Source organism: Mobula hypostoma, chromosome 1 (genome assembly GCF_963921235.1).
Source record: "Mobula hypostoma chromosome 1, sMobHyp1.1, whole genome shotgun sequence".
Classification (NCBI taxonomy): Eukaryota; Metazoa; Chordata; class Chondrichthyes; order Myliobatiformes; family Myliobatidae; genus Mobula; species Mobula hypostoma.
In genome coordinates this window covers 79,674,420-79,700,602 of record NC_086097.1, presented here as the reverse complement: position 1 = coordinate 79,700,602, position 26,183 = coordinate 79,674,420, and the positions used below count along the sequence as shown (strand labels likewise).

The 26,183-nt window shown below is 37.7% G+C and overlaps 1 protein-coding gene across 9 annotated transcripts in view; it reads left to right on the top strand.

Annotated features, from left to right (window-relative positions):
* The window catches only part of LOC134348279 (gephyrin), a 684,809-nt gene that overhangs the window by 448,717 nt on the left and 209,909 nt on the right, over positions 1 to 26,183 (top strand). For 5 of the 9 annotated variants that reach the window (XM_063051417.1, XM_063051452.1, XM_063051436.1 and 2 more), the window contains 5 exons: positions 12,056 to 12,150; positions 14,923 to 14,989; positions 16,109 to 16,381; positions 16,481 to 16,636; positions 18,359 to 18,511. In XM_063051417.1, coding sequence (XP_062907487.1) covers positions 12,056 to 12,150; positions 14,923 to 14,989; positions 16,109 to 16,381; positions 16,481 to 16,636; positions 18,359 to 18,511 — 744 coding nt within the window. The remainder of the gene's footprint in view (positions 1 to 12,055; positions 12,151 to 14,922; positions 14,990 to 16,108; positions 16,382 to 16,480; positions 16,637 to 18,358; positions 18,512 to 26,183) is intronic. The other 4 variants (XM_063051467.1, XM_063051486.1, XM_063051477.1 and 1 more) reach the window with 2 other exon arrangements.

The following is a 26,183-nucleotide window of genomic DNA, read 5'->3' as shown; positions in this document are numbered from 1 at the left end:
AATGTGTGACCACTGGGAGATCCTGCTTTCTCTGGCGGACAGAGCATAGGTGTTCAGCAAAATGATCTCCCAGTCTGCGTCGGGTCTCGCCAATATATAGAAGGCCACATCGGGAGCACCCGACGCAGTATATCACCCCAGCCGACTCACAGGTGAAGTGTCGCCTCACCTGGAAGGACTGTCTGGGGCCCTGAATGGTGGTAAGGGAGGAAGTGTAAGGGCATGTGTAGCCCTTGTTCCGCTTACAAGGATAAGTGCCAGGAGGGAGATCAGTGGGGAGGGATGGGGGGGACGAATGGACAAGGGAGTCGCGTAGGGAGCGATCCCTGCGGAAAGCGGGGGGGGGGAGGGAAAGATGTGCTTAGTGGTGGGATCCCGTTGGAGGTGGCGGAAGTTACGGAGAATAATATATCGTCCATTCGTCCCCCCCAGTGATGTTCATCCCCAAAAACTTAAAACTGGAGACCCTTTCCACTACACTATTTATAAATAGTGGTGCTTCTTTGGGACCTCTTGCCTTCCTGAAGTCAATAATCATTTCTTTTGTCTTCTTGATGTTGAATGATAGGTTGTGGTTCCTGTACCAATCAGACAGTTTCAGCGCCTCCTCTCTATATGCAAATTCATTATTGTTTTGTGATTAGGCCAATCACAGTTGTGTCATGTGAAAATTTGATGATGAAGTTTGTAGCATGAGCAGGAGTTCAGTCAGAGGTGAAGGGTGAATAGAGAATTGAGTTCAGTACACATCCCTGTGGGGCATGAGAGTTGAGGGTTGTTGGGGGAGGGGGTTAATGAGCTTTTGCCTAGTTTCACTGTCTGGATATGATTAGTGAAGAAGTCCAAGATCCAATTATAGGTTGATGTGCCAAGAACTATATTGTGGAGCTTGGCAGTCAGCTAGTTTGGTAGTATGGGGTTAAAAGCCGAGCTGTAATCAATGAAAAGTGTCCTTATGTAGGTGTCTTTGTGCTCCAGGTGTTCCAAGATATGAAGGATAATAGAAATGGCGTCTTCAGTTGATCTATTCAACTTTAGGCAAACTGGTGCTGGTCCGAGGTAGCTAGGATTACGTCCTTGATGTGGGGCATGACCAATCTTTCCAAGTACTAGGCAACTATGAGAGTGAGTGCCACCGGTCTGTAGTTATTAAGACATGTTAAAGCTAATGTTTTCAGGATTGGTATGACATTTGCTGCTTCGAAGCATGCCAGAACCATAGCCTGGTACAGCAAAAGGTTGTAAGTACCTGTCAGAACTTCAGCCAGCTGGTTAGCCTCTCTAAGACCTTTCATCCTTATAGTTTGTTTCGAATAAGTTGACAAGACACTGCAGTTGTGGCTGAATTAGTGCCTTATTTAATTCCTAACAATCTGCTAGAGGAACTTCATGAATCAAGCATGCCGCCCCCCCCCCCGCCCCCATACTTACCCTCTCCGTTCTCAGTTCCAGTGCAGGGTTACTAGACACATTGAGTTCCTTCAAATGATCGTTTGTTGCTTCAAATGCCAGCATTGAAATCTTCTGTGTCTTCTTATTAAGTTCCTATTCTGCTCCTCCATTAAGTCATCATGCTTTTATATATTTATGCACACACGTACTTTGGTTCTTCTATTCTTCTACACCTTTGGTGAACATAAGATTCTCTCTCCTTTGTCTGCGAAACTAGCTCCATACAAAATTTAATTTGCCACTTGCCTGTCCCCATTCTTCCAGCTGCTTATGCTCCTTTGAATTCCATTATTTCTTCCTCACTGTAACCAGACCATTGAACACAGGGTAGTGTACAAAATTTGGAATTTTATCCTCCGTATCCATATCCTAATTTAAAAAAGCCTAAGTTTTAGCACTGCGCCATGGACAACCCCACACTACCATCATCCACTCTGAAACTCATATGTTCACCTTGACATCAGCTATTTTTGTTTCAGCCTCTTACCACTCCATTTGTTCTGTGGGCTTCAGCCTTTTATGTAGGACTTTGTGAAATGTCTTCTGAAAATCCATATAAGGATCTACTGCACTTATTTTATCAATTTGTTATCTTCTCTCATTGAAAAAAATCCATTGCGTTTGACTTGCACTATTTGCCTTGAACTTCTCCAATACCTGTTACTGTTCCTTAGAATATAATTTCTAACAGGTTGGCTACCAGCATGATTGAACTTGTCAACCTGAACTCCTGAACATGTCCCTGCGCCATAAAAAAAACCTTGGAAACTCCAGTGCAAACCTGTTGAAAAAAACCTAAATTATTCCATCTTTAGTACCTAGAACTTTTGTTATGTTTTGTGCCAGACTAGAATCAATTGTAATAATAAAGACCCCAACTTCTGATTAACTAAGAAAATGAAGTAAAGTGATTGATCTATGATCTTACAGGAAGTTGGAAAAATCTTAGTAATTTTAAGTGTTCATCAACATCAATGTTGCTCCAATTTTCTAGCACAGTGGTTACCAATCTTGAATTGATAATTTTATTCAAATTAGAGCAAAATAGTTCTTGGAATAATTATGAGGGAATGCGGTGGGAAAGAACATGAAAGCATACTGTATAAATTCCATTACATAAGGTAGATAGATACTTCATTGATCCCAAAGAAAATTAGTGTCACAGAAGCATTCCAAGTTCACAGATATACAAATATTAGAAGAGAAGTAAGAAAGAAAAAAATAGGTTACCTCAAACAGTCTAATAGGAGGGATCATCACTTCTCCAGCTATAGGTTGACTCATTATAGAGCCTAGTAGTCGAAGGTAAGAATGACCTCATATAACACTCTTTGGAGCAACGCAGTTTTATTCTATTACTACAAGTGCTCTTCTGTTCAGCCAAGGTAACATGCAGACGGTGAGAAACATTGTCCAGAATTGCCAGGATTTTCCATAGGATCCTGACATAAGCCTGAGGTTGGTCAACATCATTCACAGACAAGAATTGTGAATGGTTCTGCAGTTTCTCTGTATTGAAATATGACAGTTTAATTTCTAACTAAGATTCCCATGAATATCAGTAACATTTAAAAGATGGAAGCAAAAAGGGATTTAAAACTATGATTTAGATACTTCAATGGAAACTATCTTATTCTCACTTTTATATCTCATAGATCTCCTGAATTTCAGTGGATGGGACTAATAAATTTCAAATGTGAACAGAAATCTCTGGGAATAGCTTAGCATCAGAAAAGATTAGAACATTTTACGTCTGGCTGCATGAATAAAAAGGGAATTAGGCCATATTAAGTTGCATAAATGGAGAGAATAGTGCAGGACAGGCTACGTGAGAGGAGAAAGAAACAATGCAGGAGAGGCTGTATCAGTGAAAGGAGAATCAGTACAGGACAGTTCAAAGTAAAAATTATTATCAGAGTTGATACAACCCTGAGATTCTTTATCCTGCAGGCATACTTGACAAATCAATAGAACGGTGATTGTAAACAGGATCAATGAACAACAAACTGTGCAAATGCAGGCCACATAAGTGGAGAGAAGCAATGCAGGACAGGCTGCATCAGTGAAAAGAGAAACAATGCAGGGCAAACTGCATGAGTGGAGAAAGAAACACTTTGACACAGGCTGCATAAGAAAAGAGAGAAAGCAAGGTTTGATTTTATTTTCATCCACCAATCTTTAGACACTCAGCAGAATCTCATTTCTAATTTTGTGGTGTTTGTTAATGTTTGGATCCCGACAAGTTCCTTACTTCACAAGTTCTATTCCATCCATATGGTAGTTTCTTTAACTCTGGCAGTAAACAGGCAACACAGCCTGCTATAGAACCATATTGGATCTATCCTGTTGATTAGACATAATCTAACAACTATTATTTACTTGTTTCTTTCACCCTCTATCCTTTGTCCCAGTCCAATACACGGCACACACAACTCACACATGTACAAATGGTTTCTTTTAGCACATTGCTATCATCTGCATAATCAATGTTCCTCTCCCTACAGACAGCAAGGACCACATATATATTGGATGCTAAAAATTAAAGCTACATAATTTCATTCTGGATCTCTACTTCTACCTGACTCACATTCATATCTTCCTGTTAATGATAACTGATCACATCTAGAGGATGTGATTGCCTCTTAGATCAAGATGTCTTGTTAACTCTTCCCCTCTGTTTTATTGCAGTGCCAAAAGTTAGTTATTCAGCTGAGCATTATTGATTCAAGTTTCTAAAGATGCGGATGCAAACAGTAGATGTGATTGTTTGGGATCACATTGGTCTCCACTGATGCCCACATACTGCACTACCAGTTGTGCCATTCCTTTCAAATTTTTTTCATTTGTACATTTTATTTCTACTTTTTAATAAAATTCTTGGTCATCTGATATTTGTTTTGTTTTAACTTGTTTCTCTAGAATATATGCACTCTGTGCTTACTTTATTAAGTATACCTGTACACCTGTTCTTTAATGCAAATATCTAATCAGTCAATCGTGGCAGCAACTCCAATGTATAAAAACATGCAGACATATCATGAGGTTCAGTTATTGTTCAGACAAAACATCAGAATGGGAAAAACGTGATCTAAGTGACTTTGACCATGGAATAATTGTTGGTAACAGATAGAATACAGGTACTTTGAGTGTTTCAGAAACTGCTGATCTCCTAGGATTTTCATTCACAGCAATCTCTAAAGTTTATAGAGAATGGTTCAAAAAGTAAAAAACAGTCAGTAAGTGGCAGATCTGTGGGTGAAAATGCCTTGTTATTGAGAGAAATCAGAGGAGGCTGACCACACTGGTCAAGCTTATAGGAAAGTGACAGTAACTCAAACAACCACATGATATAAAGTGCACTTGTCACAATGGTGGGGCATTGGGAGCAAGGGTGGACCCAAATGCAAGACACATCTTGTATCTTGTAGGGTTACTTAGACTTAGTTTATTGTTCGATACCAGGTGAGCTAGGCAGGAGCAGGGGTAGCGAACTGGACGAGGACTCAGGACTACTACTAGGCTGGGACTAGGGGGCTGGGCTAGGACTCGGAATTGGATCCCAGAACTAGAGGAGACGTGAAGAGGCTAGGGTATGGACTCCGAGCCAGAGACTCAGCAAGGACCCAGTACCTGGGTCTTGCCTCTGGCTCGGACCCCAGAACCAGGTAAGGACATGACATGGGCGAGGGAGAGGGGGAACATGGGAACACAGAGCCTCGGTCTCGGGAGAGCAGGTACATGTAACCATGGACACATACACAGAATACAAAGCCGGGACCCCTCCTTGGGAACAGGACATAGGGCCAGGACTCACACACAGAACAGAGAGCCGGGACCCCTCCTTGGGTACAGGACATAGGGCCGGGACCCATGACCCTCCACGAGGCAACGGCAAGATGGCCTGACTTACCCCACGGAGGCGAGGACAAGACAAGACAAGATATGACCCCCGCGGGACAACGGCAAGACAGCCAGACTTACCCCACGGAGGTGAGGACCAGACAAGACAAGACATGACCCCCCACGGGGCAATGGCAAGACGGCCAGACTTACCCTACGGAGGCGAGGACAGGACAAGACAAGACATGACCCCCCGCGGGGCAACGGCAGGACGGACAGACTTACCCCACGGAGGCGAGGACAAGACAAGACAAGACATGACCCCCTGCGGGGCAACGGCAGGACGGCCAGACTTACCCCACGGAGACGAGGACCAGACAAGACATGACCCCCCCCCCTCCGTGGGGCAATGGCAAGACGGCCTGACTTACCCCATGGAGGCGAGGACAAGACAAGACAAACACCAAAGAACAACACAGTTCCTATCTAGCTCCAGCGATAGAACTAGGCCGAGGTGCAGGCGAGGGCTACAGACGAGGGCTAGAGGCGAGAGGGGCAGAGAAGGGATTCAGACAGGGAGGTAGGACAGGAATCACAGACCGCCAGGGCCAGGACTTGACTTGGTAGTCGGATGCCGCCAGGGCCAGGACTTGACTTGGACGTAGTACTTGGATGCCACCAGAGCCAGGACGTGGTACTTGGAACCTCCGGGTAGTGGCGAGCTCTAGACTCGGCCCAGGAACAGTAGACAGCGGCTCCTGATTCTCTCCGGCGGGTTAACTGACGGACCCACCTTGATGAGGAAGCTTCGGCGAGGTAACTGGACAGGGTTGCTCCAGTGAGGAAGGGCACATTACTAGCACTGGCTTCGGCAGAGACTAGGCTTGCTTCGGCCAGATGACATCGGCACACCGTACCTTTGATGATTTTGCAGACGATCCCCCCCCAAACGGCTGAAAGCCGGAGACTATAAACTACCGGTTCAGCCGAGCGTTAATTGCCTCTAATCACCAAAGCCGAGGGACACGGGAAAACAGGGAATCAACGGTCCGGATCGTAACATAAACAAGGTAAATTTAAGGGGACCCCGATCCGGACCATGACAGCACTGTGTTTTCCTGTTCTTTAGCTAAACTGATATGTTATTTTCTGTCAAACTTTTTTTTCAATTTTCAGTCAAACATTTTCTAACCTAAACTGTTCTTCTTGCTATTGCTGCCTCGTCCTTTTTCCAAGTCTTAACTTTTATCTCTTCACAGTCTTTATATTTTATGGCTACATCTTTCAACACAAACTTCACTGTCTAATCTTTCCCCCTCTCTCTTTCTCACCCTCTTCTCTTTCTCCCTCTCCCTCTTAATCCTTGTACAACTCCATTTAACCCAACTCTCCCTGTTTCCCACTGTCTCAGTACCATCCATCATTTTGTTGTTCTGCTCTTGCTGTCTCCTGCCTCCTGCTCTTTCAAGCCACCTTTTTATCTGCTCTGTGTCTCAGTACTGGCCATCTGCATCTCTCTGCCTCATTGACGAAGAGTCTTGAAACTGAAACTTTAACTGTTTCTCTTTTCACAGATCTTGCCTGACCAGCGGAGTGTTTCCAGAAGTTTGTTTTTATATTCTCCATTATGACCCCATTCCACTCTTAACATGATTTGTTGTCTCTTTAGCTGTTCCTTATACGAACGCTCTCAGTTGCATTTTTAAAGCAAAGGTTCGCTGAAGTTCCTGTAATATCCATGAGGTGCCACAGAATGTTTATGGTACAATTTGAATTCGACCAAAGCAGAAAATTAAACTTTAGGTCTTCCGTGGTTTAGATTTGTGCCTGTGGGTCTTTTTAGGTAATGTTTATGATGGAATACTTTCAATGTGTTTACTGTATTTACCTGTCTGCTATTTGATGTAAAGACCAAAATAGTATCTATAGTTCTGGTGGATTCAATGAGATATTTGATGTAATTGGATGGTTGGCAATATATGAGATGTTGATGTGAGACTGGCTACAGTGAAAAGTGATAGTGTAGTGGAGGCTATAAATTTTAGGTACAATTCTGGTTATCTAGTAGTTGGAGATAAGGTGCAGTACATAAGGCTAATTCCATAATTAGAAAATAGACTGGAAGATGCATTCACTGGCCATGAGACACATGAAACCTTTGAATATTATGCAGCACTGAATTTGTGTGTTCAGGCGTTGAGTTCCACTACTTTCTGCCCTCTCTGCCTTTGCAATAATTATCAGGGGGACCTCCTGACTCATGGGGGTGGTGGGGGGAGGAATCAGGCATTTCGCCTACTCTGTACCTCCTCCACCAAAGCATCCAGTATCGTGCGAGAAATGTATTGAATCATCTTGAAAAATCCCACAGATTTGAATGAATTCCAGATTGTCTATCAACACCACCGTAGCCACCATACAGGCTGTTTTTAATTAGTGGTGGTGAGCTTCAAGTGATGCCAGCCACCCACAAAATTAGGTCCTTATTACGACAACAAGTCATTGAATAGTACAATTTGACTGGTTGCAAGTAACAATAATGTGCATGACTAAGAAGCTTGTTGCTTGCTTTGGAAATAACAGGCGATGGTGTCACAAGCTTTATGCCTGTTTTTGGGCCTATGTAATTTAACATTTTTGCTTTTCAATAGTAGTACACTGAACTTAACATATTATTAAGCATGATTTAAATTCATTTAACAAAAGGATTGAGTAACACATTCTGGCTAACAGTTATGATGACTAGGGAGACACTTTGATATACTCATTTACCTAAGTTCTAAAGTAATAGATTTTTAGCTTGTTGCTGTTGGGCATGTAAGCTAAAATAATGTGTTGATTTGATGTGCTAATGAATTAGTCTCTGTTATAACAAGGCCCTCCTGATCCTTGTCTCCATAATTCTTTGATGTCCTACTAAAACTCCCATGAATTCCATGCTGCAATTGATTCCTTTATCTTGGCTCCATATTCTCAAGTGTCATTGTTTTTCTGGGTGCTCAGCCTTTTTTATTCCTGCTCCAAACTGAACCCTCTTTTATCTTAAACTTGAATCCCTTTTCAGTATGTCAACTTCACTCATTTTTCGCTGGTATTCTGTACATTGTTCTGTGTTTCCCATTCTAGGTTCTCTGGAAAACATAATTGTGATAGTCTCAGCCCATGCTTCCGAGGATTATTTTATGGAATATGCTTCCCTGTATAAAATCCAGTCTCCTCCCTGTCTTAACAAACAATCTGCAAGAGGAACACAGCAAGTCATGCTAAATCTTGAATGGAATGAAGGAAAAAATTGTCTCTTGCTTCTCCTTCCTGATACAGCATTACTGAGTAACCAGAGTGGGAACAGGTGGTTTCAGGTTTCTCAGTGTTCAACTGTAAAAATTCTGGCACATCCAGTATCTAATGTCTTACCGGCAGCAAGGAATTAAGCAGGTATGACTGCCATATTAGGGCAGTTCATCGTGGGTAAAGGAAGACAATGTGATTAAAAATGTTTTTTATATGAAGTGAGTTGTGGCAGATAGTGCTGCCTACACACAAATGTAAGGACTATTTTTTTTAAAAAGTTGAATTTTCTGAAACTTGATAGGAATCATGAGGTTGTAAATGTAACAGTGTGGATAAAGATTTAGAACCACAAACAATCTGCTGAAGGATTGGAGCAGCATATAAAGGGAAACAGAGTTGTTCAGATTTAGGTTGGAACCCTGTATCAGATTCTAAAACATTGACAATTACACTCCCCACAGATACTGCTTGACCATCTGAGTTGGTCCAGCATATTAGGTGTTGCTTCAGGTTCAACATCTGCAGTCTCTTGTCTCCTGTGGATAGGTATTTGGGTGTTTAACAGCGAATTTTCTCTAGGGACGCTGATGTTATTGAATTACTTGTGCTATTCAATTACTCACAAAAGGTCAATATACAAGTTTATTACAGTAGATTTCAGATGTTATTTTCAAAAGAAGTTAATAAATTTGAAAAATTGAGCCATTTAAATCCCTATGACAAGTTAATCAGAAATGCAGCTTGAGGGGCAAAGATCATTAACTCTTTTGCTTCCTTTGATCTACTTTAATTTCTTTCTTCCATTTTGTTTTAGCATGGATAATTCACTAGCCATGTGCATAAGAGCAGCAATAAACAATTTCCTGCTTCTTAAAAGTTTCACCTCACTTAACTCTCTTTGACACCTTTCCTAGATATCTGGAATTTAGCATGTACAACGTAAAGTGGGTAGACAGATTTGTTACACCACAGGATGAGATGTTAGTATGTTACTAATTATTGTTTGTAATTCTTATAGCCATTGTGCAGCACGAGTTGGGTTTGTGTAATACAAAATATGAGGATGGTTTGTACAACCTCAGTTGAAATCTGATTTCTTAAACACAAGACGTATTTGCTCTTTCTTAATGAACATCTTTAAATAAATGTTCAAATTTCCACTGTGTATGACGTGCAACACAGTCAAACTTACTTATTTCATTCCTCTCAAATGAACTAGACAACCAGCACAGTTACAAAACAAAGAAGAGAGCATCTTGCCCTGTATTTTCAAACAAAGGTTCAGCTTTTACAGGTACAATTTACACATATTTGGGAAAAAAGTGTAGCTTTTTTATCTTAAATATAGCAGAATTACTTTAAACATATTAATCACTCCTATTTTCACTCTCCATTTTGAAAAGGCTCTTATCTTTCATTCCCTCAAGGACATTTCATTTGCTTCCTTTCCAGTATCAAGGATATGCTTAAAATTATGAACAAAAGCACAATATGCTACATAATGACATCATTGGCCATTGAGTTTCATCCCTTTCCTTTAATTTTTTTTTGGCTTTGGGGCTAAAATGGGCTTTTGTACTGTAGTTCATTTTAATTTTTAATCTTTTGTAGAATTAGAACTTTAGCTGCTGTATGGCACCTGCAGTCTTTTTCTGGATATCCCCTTGTGGTGGTGGGTGTATGCATATTACAGAATGAAAATCCTTGTGAAATTTACAGATTCAAATTTAAACTTTTAAAGCATGATAGCAGAGAAATTGTGCCTTGCTGATGTCCTCGATAAACATCCATTTTATAATTCCACTGTGTATTTTCATTCTGCTTTTATTTCTGAGGATTTCATAATATTTTCACAGTATGGATACAAGCATTCAACCAAGCTGTGTAGTAGTGTTAATGCTCTTCATGAGCTTTCACCTAACTTGTTTTCTTTTCACCCCATGCACAATTCTTTCTTCTCCTCATTTATGTACTTTCGTTTCTTCCCTTTAAATATACCTATTCATCATGGACATTCCATGTTATAATGCATTTCACAATTGCACCTCCATGAAGGTTCAGCTGAATTCCTGATTGGATTTATTGATATTTATTTTGGAGTGATAGTCAATGGATTTGGCACCACCACAATGGAAGTAAAGAGTTTCTCCTACAATTCAGTGTGAAAGTGAATTACAAATGGAGAGCAATTCCTCTGCAAAGAAGTATATCTACTCCAAGTTTAATCTTGAGAATTTCATTTGAAACTTCATATCTATTTTTGAATTTGTGCATTTTGTAAAAGCACTTTTCTGTAGCTAATTAACTGCTATTACCAACTAATAATTCATAGTCTATTTTTCTATAGTTATTATTATATCTGTGGCTGAAAACATTTTGCTTTCAGTATGGTACATCTTTTTTGTGTGTACAGGAATGAATTGATTTGACTTCACCAAGATGATGAATGCTGGTGATTTCCTTTAGGCACACATTAGGCAAACATCCTTGGTTTGTGCAGCATAGTTAGGTACAAAATGAATTTCATATCTTTCTTTATAAACACAGACTTTATAACACATATTACACATCAACTATCAGTTTCAAAGTTGGGTATTTTGATTTTGTATGCCTAATTGTGCACAGCTTTGAGGAGCGCTGAAGATTTATGGCAGAGTTCCATTAGTATAGGTTGGAACCCAGCATTTAATAGATACATTTGGTTTCAGTTTGAACTTGTATAAGCCTGATCTTAATGATATACTTCTTTAATATTTTTCTGTTTTGCACCAAATCAGAAAATGCTGGAAACATTTGGACACAAGTCTATATGTGCTTTTTGGCTCTGCATGCTTTTTTGCTTGTACTTTTTGCTAACACTACACACTTGCCATGACTTACATCTTCAGGGAGAACAGACAAATTGATACTTCAAGCTTGCACTTTTTGTCAAATAAACTGAATTTAACAACAGAAATAGAAAGTTGGTTAGAATATTGGACAATTAAAATGTCAAGCTGATATCAAATTTACATTAATTTTTTTAAGAATAATGTAGTTTTTAATCCCAAAAGACTAAAGAATTAATAGAAGAGGATGTTTCTGTGATGGTCTTGGTTATGCTGATGGGTTTGTTGATTAGCATTTTTAGGGCATGCTATCTTCCCCGTATTTTGTTCCTGTTTAACATCTTATCACTGATGACATTTTCCTGCTTTCAATTTGTCTGTTCTCTTCACAGATGCGCCCTGACTTGCTGACTGTTTCCACTTTGTTCTGTTTGTGTTTCAGATCCTCTGCAATCACAGTATTTTGTCTTTTTCAGATGAGCAATCTTTTCACTTTGTGTATATAAAATAAGGTTTACTGAATGGAAAGTGAATATTAAATTTGTTGAGGATAGTAGATGATAGTGGGGGAGAATAGCTCTTTGCAATCAAAAGCTTAATTTGATATCGATTTTTGATATTTTTGTACTTTTTTCTAATTTTAGGCCACAAAAGAGGTGATCGAAAGAGAGGCTCCTGGAATGGCGTTAGCTATGCTGATGGGTTCTTTGAATGTGACTCCTCTGGGGATGCTGTCTCGGTAAGATAGCATATGTCATATTTAATTTGACTATAGTTCTCTGCAAATAATAATCATGCAAATGTGAATAACAACAGATCAGGCAAGGATGGAAAATTCCAAAGACTTCTTATGTTATGGACTCAAGTTTGTATTTGGGCTTTATACCCTTTCCTCACAAAGCAAATGAAAAGACAGTTATTTCCTCTGGGAAATTTAACTGAGCAATCTAATTGATTAATTGAGAAATTAAATGATGTCTCAAGGTTTTGGGTTGTAATGTTAAGCACAAATGACTTAGTGACTAACCTAGATGACTTCACTTTTTGTCTTTGTGTTTCCACAATAGTGTATTTACATTTTTTAAGCTTCGGCTTAATATTATTAAAAACTTGTCAAAAGATTAAACACCCAAGCTTCCACCTGATTAAAGTAGCAGCTTGAAGGTGATTGAAAGAGCTCAAGCTTTAAGATACTCTCTCATTTCCTTTATTTGAGCACGTTGTCCATCATGATACATAACTACCACAATTAAGACTAAGGACTTGGAGAGTATCTTGTATCCTTTGTCCTGTGACACTCTGGGGAGGGGCGTGGTCTAATGACCAGTAGTGTTTATTGTTCTTGTGTTAAAATGCTTTTGTGGGATTATGGTGGGAAGTTCCAGTTGATTTATTGTTATATTTTAGCTTGGATTATACAGTTATTCGCTTGTGTATTTGTGGGTCACTCTGACTGTAACCGAGGTGTGTGATGGTCACCTCCCCCATCTGGTAAGACTGGTTGGGTTCACTCTCCGGGTCATGGTGCCTGGTCTGTTTTGTGTTTATCACAATAAAATGGTCGTTGAGTTCAATGAGCTTCCTCGTCTGTCATCGTGGACCAAATGCTAGCCACAGTTCAATGATGCAGTGTATTGGGATTCAGTACTCTGTGCTATTCTTCACATTCAGCACATTACTAGATTAGAAACCAGATGTCAGTACTATTAACCCAGAGACATAGGTTTTGATAGCTGGAGAATTTTAAATGATTAATTAAATATAGTATTTTAAAAAGCTGGCATACTAGTCAGGACATTTACAAAGACAGGTGTGTAAAAAGGGCCCAAAGGATCATTGGGGACCCGAGTCACCCCAACCACAAATTGTTCCAGCTGCTACCATCTAGGAAACGGTACCGCAGCATAAAAGCCAGGATCAACAGGCTCCAGGACAGCTTCTCCCACCAGGCCATCAAACTGCTTAATTCATGCTGACACAACTGTATTTCTATGCTATATTGACTGTACTGTTGTACATGCTATTTACTATAAATTGCACATTCCGCATTTAGAGGGAGACATAATGTAAAGATTTTTACTGCTCATGTATATGAAGGATGTAAGTAATAAAGTCAATTCAATTCAATGTAATGCTAACTCTGAAGCCACCGGATCATTGTTTAAATTCATGTGCCCTTCAGGAAGGAAAATTTCACATCCTTACCCAATTTGGTCTCTGTGAGATCTACAAATGTGCTTGATAACTTCCTCAGGTTAGGAACAATTAGGGATGGCAGCATTTGCAAGAACACCCTCATATGGCAGAAGAATACTTCAAAATATTGCTGCAGAATTATTATTTTTTTGCATTTCCATTTTGTAACCAGTTTCATTAATGCAAATTATTTGTTCTTAATCACATTTCTGCATATAGGATCCTGATGTGTGCATATTGACTGCCCCCATAGAATTAGTTCACTGGCTACAGAGAACATTGTTAGATTGCAAAACTCACTGCATAAATTAAAAATCTTTCTTCTTGCCTGATTAAACCATGATAATCTGTTGTATGATTATTCAGAAATCTAGGTGTTTTGGCATTTGGCTCACTGAATGATGTTTTCCATGCTCTCTTTAAACTTGGGTCACCTTCTCACATGCTCCTAATCAACCCTATATCAAGCACTTATTATTAACTTACTGGAGGCTCTGTTACTACACACTCCTTAAACTCACCAATGCTTCATTTTCACAATCCTTAAAAACTCACTCAATCCTTGTTCCCACTCATCTTTTATACTCATTGAGGGCATATTCCTATTTTTCATATAACTTCGCCTGAGCCTTGTTTTCATGCTTCTTTTAAATTCATTGGAGCACTGTCCTCACATTCATTTTAAACTCGTTGCAAAATCATTTCCACGTTTCTTTAAAATCACATGGCTCTGTTTCCACACTACTTTAAAATTCATCAGGTTTTCTTTTCTGTGCTGCTCCTTTTGTACACAACTTAACTGAAAGACTTAGTATACTGAAGCATGGCATATACTTTTTGAAAAAAAAATTAAAAGTAGTTGAAGTATTAATACTGTGTACATACATCTATTGATGCTTCTGGACACATCTTCAGTGATGTTCCTGGAATTATCAGCTGTTTCGGGTCTTTCAACATCATACAACCTCCTCCAGGTGACCCAGCCAGGGCTGATCAGACCCCAGCCTGTGTCCAGATGGCTAGCTACTTATGACTCCATGGCTCCCCTCTTTTGAGCCACAGCCATCTTGAGCACCAAATAGTATATAAAATCTCCCATCCCAACATCACCAAAGTCCCAAAGATAACTGACTATTGGAGCTTTACTCAGTTAAATTAAGCAATAATCTGTAGTTCTACAATTATTTTAGTAAAGAACATTTTAACATAATGCATAGAAGGGATCTAGTTCATTTGAGTCTTGAGTTCCAGATAATATTTTTCTGATACATGTGAGATATGCAACCCCTTGTGATGGTTATATTTCTTTTGTCAGACCTGTATGTGGAATAAGAGGCAAAACTCTGATTATCAATCTTCCTGGTAGCAAGAAAGGTTCACAGGTAGGAGTTACCATTTTTTTTCATTGTTACTACATTTTGGAAGTTATGGCCTATGTCTGTTATATATCTGCAATAGTATAGACAAGTACTTGATACACAAGTTGATCAAAATTCCTTTTAATTAGTTAATATAGTAATTAATTAATTGTTGCTCTGCTTTCTTTTCTGACTACCCACTTTCCTGTCCCAGGAAAAATGCAGTATCTTTGTACACCTCCTGTACCTAATAAAGTGGCCACTGAGTGTATATTTCCCAATGGTTTTGACACATAAAATTAGCTATTTTGTTACATATCTGTTTTGCTATTGTTGGGTTTGATTGTAGAATTGCTATTTATCTTGTATTTTTCTTGTAGTTTAACTTTCCTATGCTTGCTTATAACTTTTATTTGATCATCTGTATGTGTGTGATTGTAATATAGCTGATTCTGTATTTTTTAGAAGTTTCTCTACAACCTATGTCACAACACTGAACCTATTTTGTAGGTTATTTCTTATCAGAATTTCTTGTTATCTCTCTAGTCTGAGCTAGCTTTTAGTAAAGGATGTTCTTTGAATAGAAAAAGATTAAAAGAACATTCTTTGAACTTGTAATACCAAATAAATGGCCAAAACCACCAAGTTTATGCCTTATTCTTGACTCCCAAAGAACCTCTGGATCACAATTTCACCATATCCAACGTTATGTCAAGATGACTTACGAAGCTATATTTTAATTGGATCATGTTGTTCAGAACAGGATGTACAGAATAGATACCAGAAGTTTACAGAGAAAAATGTTTGCTTTCATGCATCCAGCACAAGTAATTAAGCAAAAATTAAATCTACAGAGTACCCTTTACAAAAAAACTGCAACCATTATTTGAGTAGTGTAACTATAAACAATGAGGAGAAAATCCTTGAAACAGTCCCTGTGGTTTGATTAATTGATTGATTCTTGCTTTGTTTATGAAGTCATCCAGTTTGTAGAAAAAGTAATCCCTCTTGAATGGTTTACTTTGTATTTATTACTTTATTGAATTTGGTTGACATAATAATAAATGCTATCTGCAATTGAGTATTAAATTACAACTATATATTTCTTAAATGCTTTTAATTTGACTTTTGAATTGTACCCAGGAATGCTTCCAGTTTATATTACCTGCCCTACCTCATGCTATTGACTTGTTGAGGGATGCAGTTGTGAAAGTGAAAGAAGTTCATGATGAATTGGAAGACCTTCCATCACCTCCACCACCATTGTCCCCTCCTCCTACCACCAGCCCACACAAACAGACAGAAGACAAAGGTGTTCAGTGTGAAGATGAGGAGGAAGAGAAGAAAGACAGTGGAGTGGCTTCAACTGAAGAGAGCTCATCCTCACATATCACTGCAGCAGCCATAGCAGCCAAGGTAAGAAACTTCCCGCACAATAGGGATTTCATACATGTAGAATCAAACCTACCTATTTCATTGTTACCCATCAAATCATTTTTGCTTGTTTTTCTCCAGTTGCCTGTGTTTTCCTGTCATAGTGCTGATAGTTGTGTTGTACATCAGAACTTCCAACTTGTACACAGTCCCGCTCCTGTCATGGCTAAAGGTGGTAAACCTGTCCCTGGTTTCATTGGTCATCACTCTCATACTGCCATCAGTGCAGGAGAGCCGGTAAGAGACAGCAAAGAGGCATTAAAAGTAAACACCTGGCACTATGTTGTCCTTCATGAGGAAATGAACCACTTGCACTGATTTTATTCTTTCAATTAAATTTTAGCCATTTAGGTTATCCTTTTCAACATGTTCATCCTGTTAAATTCTCACTAAATTATGTATCTTCATAATTGTGATTTGTTTTTTTTCATTTATGTCATTGACTTCATGTGACTCATTCATTAATCATTTCGTTCATTTGTCATGAAGCACTAGATAATAAAATGTCCTTGTACTTTTTTATCTGTTTGATTAAATGACTAAATACCTTCCCTTTAGAACAATTTGTGGGATTAAAGATTGAGAACTAATATTATTAAATTAGAATAAAGCAGATGTAGCCTTAAGAATATCTCAGTGACAAGCAGCATAATTGGTGCAGTTGTTGTTACTGTCAGATCCCACTAATGTAAAGTTTGTTTATAGATTGAAGATTATATCTGTTTTTAATTATAATAATTGTAAGTACATCTGGATTTATATTGAAAATCATTGTAGGCTCTTAAAAACAAAACAAATGTTCAAATAAATCTGTAGGATGTTTAGGTACTCAACCAGTGTTGCTGTGTACTTTGCATAGCAGGTGATAAAGGTATGAGTTATGTTTAAGTTTCATTTTAAAATTGGCTATCAAGATTCCCAGAACTGTTTTCTAAAATGTACATAAGCTTTACTTCAAAAGCTGGACTACGACCATGGAAAATGGAGAAGGGAGCAGATTCCCCTTCGACAAGGGACACTAAATCAATGGGTTAAAAACATGAACACAATAAACAAAAAAAGGCATTAAAGGTTAGTTCAAAGGGATTATTCTTGCTGCTGTAGAATCTAGCCTACCTAGAGAAATTGAAGTAAGCCAAATTAATCACAGAATCTTTTTAATAGCTGTATCATTCCTGCATTGATTGTTGTCACATTTATAAACTTGCAGACTCCCAGTGGATACCCAATTTTAGAAGTTTCTTTAAAAAAAATACAGTTTGCACTACATTTTTTATTTTTCCTTTATAATTTATACAAAAGATTTTTAATTAGTAGATCCAACTTAAGATTGATACACACCTTTCTACAAAAAATAACATTGGGAAACCATACTTTGCAGAAGTGATCGCTCCTGCCATATTAGTGCAAGTGATCAATTTCCATAAGTGTAATGATTGTAAATGAAATGTTTGGTGCATTTTCTTACATTTAAGTAATATAATTTATGATTAATGTAATGTATAAAATTATTAAGATTGTTGCTTATTAATATTAGTCCTGGAATAAATGTTTGGTACTACATATTAAGCTTGTTGATAAAACCAAGAAATCTCCAAATTTGTAATACTGGTACTACAGGTTATCAGCATTTTGCTCAATCATGTAGATTTGTAGTTTCATAATTGTAACAAAGAATTGCTTTAAAAATGTTTTGCCACTTTACGGCTTATATTACTTTCACTTTTACAAGTTTAGAATTGGCAAACAACGTAAATGTATCAAGTCTTGGAAGCATAAAGAATAATAAATTAAGAAATATTTCACCTTTAGATTCAAATTTGCTATTTGAACATTTTATGAAGTGAAGTGAAATCAAACCTGAAAGGGAAATGAATTTAAAGTATTTAGTTTTCAAATAGTTCATGTAAAGTTGAATTGAGCAGTAAAAGAATAGTTGTTGTAATTTATTATCTTCAGCATTTATTATACTTTCAGATCCCAGATTCGATTATTTCTCGTGGTGTTCAAGTCCTTCCACGAGACAATGCATCGCTGAGCACGACTCCATCCGAATCACCACGAGCTCAAGCTACATCACGGCTATCCACAGCTTCTTGCCCCACACCAAAAGTAAGTTGTTACTAGAAGCACTCTTAGAAATCTTCAGTTTGGTTAGTTAATTGATAAGAGATCATCTGCTCCTGAAATTTGAGAGTGATGAGGATTACCTCAAAAGTAGAGATATAATTCTTGGTAACTAAACTGAAACTTTTGTTTTAAAAATTACATAATGTTGTTGACTGATTTTTAACATCTTGATAAGGGTGCAGAAATTAATCTATATCTTTAGTGAAGACAAAATATGTTGTACTTGAAATTTTCATGATTTTGATGGTAATTGGTAATGAGTCATAAGCAAGCTTTTCTAACAACGATGATCCTACATGTTTTACATGACAAAATGTAGTGCTCACTTCCATTATCATTTAAAGTAAATCAGTGTCTTTGAATTCCAAGTTTAGAATACAGTAAATGTTTTGAGATTATACAAAAGTTTTCTTTACTTCAGCTTACCAGATGCCATATATATTTGATTCAGCTGTAGTGTACAACAGAATTATTTACAATAAATCCCTAAACATTTGGCTGGTAAAGTCTGATTTTAAAAAACCTAACAAACTAGGGCACAGGATTCATGGGGTTCATGTATGCAATTTTGCATTATTAATGAGGAGATTGAGAAAATCCTGCCTGCCAGAACAGTTCTGGCAACTGTTGAGGGGGAGGGTGTTGAGGGACGTCTTTCCTTTATGAACTTTTCCAATATTGTGATAAATCATTGCAATTGGTCACTCTCTCATTTGCTTAAGTGTGTTTCACTGGAGTAAGTTGGGAGGCCAGAGATTGTACCACAGACTGCTTTTTTTAAAAAAATAAATGAGTGGATAATCTTAATTACATTCTTATAGTTGACCAAGGACATCATTTGAAGTTGACTAACTTGGTTGATTATCTAATTGCCGATTGTGTTCACTGTGTAGATTTAAAACTCTTCAGAGATTTGCAAAACAAGGCCTAATAATGACTCATTAAGTCATAGTCTAATTATTCTATCAAAATTCTGTTAGTTTTACAAATTGATAACTTCATTGTTTTAATTTAACTACCTTGATTTTCCATTTTGCAATAATCTGAGTAACAAACTCCCCTGCTTTTAAATTTTACTTGAAGTATTGACTTGTTTAGCTGGCTGTCTCGTTGTTGAACTTTAGTTATTGTGTGTCATTTGTATTTTCAGTTTCAGTGAAGGAGAATTAATCTAGAGGTACAATTCTTTAGGCAAATTGCACTAATAATAACCTAACCTTACAGGAGTTCTCAGTAACATTTAATTAATTGTGTCACCCTTCATTGAGTTACAAATGGATTCTATTGTGTGACTAACCATGACATGAACATAAAATATGATTCTTTGAACATTGATTCAAGAGAAATATAGACTCATATAGAATATACAGTATGAACATAAAGATGAAAAACACTTCTATGCCTAAATGGCTATTAAATAAATGATGGTGTGCCAATTGCTTATATTCAAAAAATTAGTAGGTGTAGGCTTTGATCATACTTGTGTTAAATCATGCTGTAGTTATGGTTATCATTTCAAAATATGCCTTCGGTTTCATTTTTGTGCAAGGGGCAAGAAGATAATAGAAAAATCTGCAGGAATATGTGAATTGAATTGATTTATATTGCAACTTTTCTTTATCTCCTCTACAAAAAAATGGCAGTCTTTTACTTCTCAAAGGTACATTTGCTGATGTAAACATGAAAATGAATCAATATGAATCCTTAATGTCAATGTGAATCCTTACAGGTGGCTCAGGAAATACTGAATCAAATTTTGAAGCAGCTTTCAACGAGCTTTGCTGGTGCCTTGAACTTAACCTGTTCTGGTTTTGCATCATAACTTCTTCATGTGCCCAAAGTTCAATTAATTTAATGAAGCTAGCTGCCAATCTATGGATTAAACTTTAAATTAGAACAGGTGTATATGCAAACTCCAAAAACAGCTGTGTCAGAACATAGAACAGTATAGCACAGTGCAGGCTGTTCAACCCACGATGTTGTGCCAGTCTTTTAATCTACTCCAAGATCAATTAATCCTTCCCTCCATTTTTCTTTCATATAAGTGCCTATTTAATAGTCTCTTAAACATCTCTAATATACCTATCTCTACCACCATCCCTTGCAATGCCTTCCATGCACTTACCGATCTGTATAAATGGCTGTATTTCCCCCCTAACTTTCCTCCAATCATCTTAAAATTATGCCCTCTCATATTAGCTTTCGTGCCTGCAAAAAGGCACTACCTATCCATTCTGTCAATGCTTCTTGTCATCTTATATATCTCTATCAGGTCTATTATTTATACACGATGTTAAACTTGAACTGGGTGGTTTTTAAGAATTCTTCTATTTTGCAATCGTGTATCGGTAGTGAGATACTCCACCATATTAAAAAACAGTGATAATAGTGTACTGTCTGTACTGTAATCAATCTTTTCTTTCAACTAAGTTAGCTGATGACATATTAGGTTTAATATAGCTGTTTGCAAGGTATGTTGATGATTGTATATTGAGTAGGGGTGTTTTCTTGAAATCTTAGGAGTTGTTTTCATACTGTAACTTACAAAATTCTCAAACTTCCTGACAGAATTGGTTCTAAAGTGATAAAAGTGTATTTTATGGTAAAAATAGGATCTTTGCAGTTTATGCAAGGAAACAGAATATTTTAAAAACTATGAAATGCACATAATAATCTGTGCATCATCAGCAGACTTTCACCTTCAATCTGACCCTTAAACACCTGCCCATTTGCCATCTTTGTGTTAGTTTGCAAAGGATTTGGAAGCACTTTAAGGCTGTTTGAGCATGAAAGCATTGGGAAAGGCTACTCATTGAATAGTGAACTTTGAAAATTAAGAGATGGTCTAGAATGTTGCTGTCTCTGAGTTATTTCCTTAGTGACTCCAGTCAGATCACTTCCTCTGGTCTTATCTTCAGCAACTGGAATTATGCTGACTAAGCTATTGCAATATTTCTGAGTCTAAAATGTGAGAGGGAGTGAAATGGAATGGAGAATGAAAGGAAAGTTACTGGAGGAAGTAACAGCAAATGGAGTGCAGGTGAGTAGAGGCAAAAGTGAACCATCCAAGAAAGACAGAACAAACATTACAAATAGTTTAACCCCTCAAGCCAGGCTTCTTATAAATTAGGCACTCTGGCAAATGAACCACTGTGGTTCATTAATACTCAAAACTAAAGGATGTTAATCCTCATAGACAGAATTTTGTATCCAGCATTATGCTGTTTGAGTCAGTCATGCCATTTGTGGAGAGGCCAAGAGGGAGTTAGAATCTTTCACACAGGGCAAGTCAGAAGCATTTCTTGCGCATGTAAATGTATCGGTTTGCCAGCCTTCCAAGACTGGGATGGACTTTGAAATAATCTTTGGTCTTCAGATCATTGCTGAAGTAATAAAGACAAAGCAGATGAGAATTAAAATATGGCATTTTCTTTGAACAGTTTTCTCATTCCTAGCTATTAAAATATTGCAGAAGGGAGTGTCATAAGGATGGACAGCAAGGGTAATCAAATTCAGAAATCCACATATGATGAAATCCACAGGAATACTCAACCAGAGTTTGCACTCCTAAGCAACTAGTCTTATGAAAGAGGGCCCACTAGTCTTTCAGCCCTTGATGGTGGATGCCATGAAGAGAGGAAAATAATAAGTATGAACCATTGTTTAAAGTACCCCGTTTTTCTGTAAAAGAATTTTGGTTAATTAAGCCAAATAGAAAGCTCCTGTAAATTTTTTTATTCGTTTTTGAAAGTAGAGTGACACTGGCAAGGCCAGAATTTACTACCCATCTTAACTATTCTTAAAAACATAATGGTGCTGCCTTCTTAAATTGCAGAGGTCCTTCTAGCGAAGCTATTCCCACAGTGCTATAGGGTAGGAAACTCTAGGGTTTAGAAGCAGAGTTGGCATAAAACTTGTTATATAATTCCAAATAAGAAAGATAAATCTCTAAGTCGCGGTGTTTCCATTCATCAGCTGCCTTTGTCCTTGGTGACAGGAGTTGCAGGTTTGAAGTAGCCGAGGGAGAAACTGCCATGCATTCTGACTGAGAAATGTTTGTAGTACATTAATGAATTTCTGTAAATCATTAAGGTAGTCTGAAAATCATGGGCATTTTTAAAAAATCCGAACATTTACTAACTGCACAAGGTTGAGTTTAACAATGGCCCCTCACCAAAAAAAATACGAACATGAATCATGGTACAGATTTAAGATATGGCCGTTGAACAGAGTGCGGACATAAAACGAGTTTCCATGACATGTTTCCCTGCCACAGGCACATTTCGCTTTCACTAATGCATCTGACTCTCACTGATACACTTCTCTCTCTTTCAAGACATGGCAACAGCAACTAATTGGAGAAGCACTTACCTGTCCCTTATTTTTTCCCCAGAGGTGAGGTGATGGTTCATCCATCATTGGAAAGACTGCTGCTGGACTGTGGTCAGTGACAGGACTGAACCCTTTTCCACATATCTAACCATGTTTACTACGTCCTCCCTGCACTCAGCCCCATTCTGTTGAAACCTCTGGGCTGCAGGTGACAAAAGTTAGCTGCTTCCCCTTCCATATACACCTCATCCATAACACTTTCCCTTTTTCATTTCAAATACTTATGAACTAGCCAGGAAGTACAGGAAGAGAAAAATGTCAGTGAACACAAAGGTACATTACCACTCAGTTTCAAACCTCCACCCACAACCTGAGATATGAAAAAGATGTGTAGTTTTCAAGAAAATAATATAGTTAATTGTTGCAGTTGGAGCTTACTCAAGAGCCAGATCTGAAGAGGATGAGGTTATATGTAAGTCTCAGTGTGGAGGACTCAAGTGAGGTCTTCAAAAGGATGAGGTGTTAGAAAAGCACTAATGAGTGTGCACAATGAAATGTTTGGTGTTTTGAAATTCAAGAAGCAAGGAAGGAGTCATTCATGAACTTGGATAAGGACAATATGCAGAGCTTTGATCCCGTCCTGACCAGTACAGAAATGATGGCCAGCACTACAGTGGTTCTGGAACCACCAATGAAATTTGGCTGCCTCTAGCAGTCATATTGTTGCCAATAGAGTGGCTCCAGCAGAGTGAAAACTCCCTAAAGATAATGTCCAGGGGAATGAGAAATTAATATTTGTTTAGATTATAGATTAATTTCATTTATGATTTTGGGTAAAGAAGTTGATTTTAGGTGAAGTGAAGGGGTTTAATATTTTACTGCTTGTTGGAATTTGTTTATCATTGTAAGTGGCATTCCACTTAAGAGGTAGCCTCTTCTATAACCACTTTGTTCCCTGAACAGTTCTGTAATTACAGTCGCCTGTTGAAAGCCCATCTTCGCATCCTTCTCGCTTATTAACTTGTCTTACTTCTCAAGCCAAAAGTATTAACATGGTCACGTTTTACTGTAAGTGGTAGGCCTGCTAATAATCCATATCAGATAACAACGTTTACTGTGACACAACATAATGCAAGCTGAATCAACTCAAGCATGCATCAAATATAAGGAAGAAATCAGTGAAAATAACTAGTAAATCGTCAGTAATCCCTTTAAATAATATTGATGAGTGGAACTTCTTGTTATTTATATTGCATGTTCTAACATGCAGGATTAAGGTAGTTTGTTAGCTGGAGCTTTGAGCTGCAAAATATCACTTGACATTCAGTCGCCACCTATTACCGGCCAATGTTTTATCAGATGCGATGGGTAGCACAGGTATTTACACTCAGCTTCAACCTTGCACAAACTCTTGTCATTGCAATAAAATCAATGCAATCAATTCTAATTTCTCCACTCTATGAACATAAGTTTTAAATGCACAGATTGGAAAGATGTGCTAAGAAGTAGCTCCTGGAAAGAGGCAAAGGCAGCAGGTGATATTTTTTCGGTGATTGTGTTTGACACCGCTAATTGTGGAATTATATCAATTGTAAGCAAATGAACAATTGGCAGTGTGTTTCAGTTACCAGGGCACAACTGACTGTAAAATAACAACTAAGCTACAAAATGATTGAACAAAGTGAGATCTGATATATGTGGAAAAGTTAAGCAAGACATTATCTATGTCAGCTAAAATAAGCTTACAGCTGTACAGATGGAAATTTAGAAAAAACAAAGACAGCAATCGAATCAAGAGGAATCTGAAAATACATTTACTGACCTGAAAGACCTAACACGACTCATTGCTTTAGAGTATGTGTTAGAAACATGACAGCCAATTTGCATATACTCCCACTAACAGAGATCTGATAACAACCAAATTATGTTCACTTTTTTATGGATGATGGTTGGCGGATGAGTATTAGTCAAGATACTGTATAATTCTGCTGTTCTACTTCACCTTTTCAGTTAACCTTAGAATAATAGTACTTCACATTAACATCTGTTCTGAATGTCACCATCATCCTAGATTTTGTGATTGCCTCTGAAATGAGAACTTCCCCTTCTTCCCCAGACAGGACTGCTGCCAAATGTGATGCAGTTAACAGATAAGATGGGTAATAGAAGAGAAAATGCTAGGAATACTTGGCAGGTTTGGCAGCGTCTATAGAGTGAGAATCAGAAATAATAACATATCAATACCCTTTTATCAGAATTAATGGAAAACGATCACCCGAAATCTTAACAATTTTGTTTTAATTTCAGATTTTCAATAGCCATGGCATATTACCATTAGAATCATACACCTTAGAAACAGGCTGTCTGACTTAATGAAACAACGCTGACCATCAAGCATCCATTTATATTAATGCTGTTTTATTTTCCCACATTTCCATCAACCTCTCTAGATTTTACCACTCACCTACATAGTTATAGAAGCAGAATTAGACCATTCTGCTGATTCAGTCTGCTCAGCCATTCAATCATAACTGATTTTTTTCAACCCCATTCTCCCACCTACTCTCTTTAACCCTCTTACCAATCAAAAACCCATTGATATCTGCCCTAAGTACACTGAACAACTTCCACAGCGCTCCATGGTAACAGATTTCATGGATTCACCACCAGCAGGGTGAAGAAATTGCTGTGCCCTCCGATTTTGGACTTTCCTACAAATGGAACCAAAAAGGCAGTAGAGAACTGTGAGAATGTAAGAGTGATTTTTGAGAGAGAATTATTTACCTTTGAAAATCTCTGAAATGTAAATTTTTTACCAAGGCTAGAGAAGTAAAAATTTCAAAATTCTGAAAACAATTTTTGAGAAAGAAATCTCTTCTGTGCTTTTAATAAAATCTTTTTTTTAATTTAACTGCATGGTCATGGTGTTTTCAGTGTATCAGAAATAACCTTTCCCCATCTTCTAAGCAGCTTTGTAAGATACTTTTGTCTTCTTTTCCATTGTGATGAAGGGTCTCTCATGTGAAGCATAGACTCTGTTTCTCTCCCTACAGCTGCCGCTTGACCTGCTGAGTGTTTTCAGCATTTTGTTTTTTTTTTCTGTTGTTCTGCATTCAATAAAGTCGAGTTTGTGAACGCCAACTTCTTTATTGGTCAAAGAGATTCATTTGGCCTTACAAAATTCTGTTGTTATTTGATTGTGAGCATTAGGCTCTAGGCATGTATCTCAAAAATGTTAAAGTTCAAAAACATTAGATATGTTAGATATAGAACAATTCAGACATTTCTGATTTTTTTTTGCTAGTCTTGTACATCTTTTTGT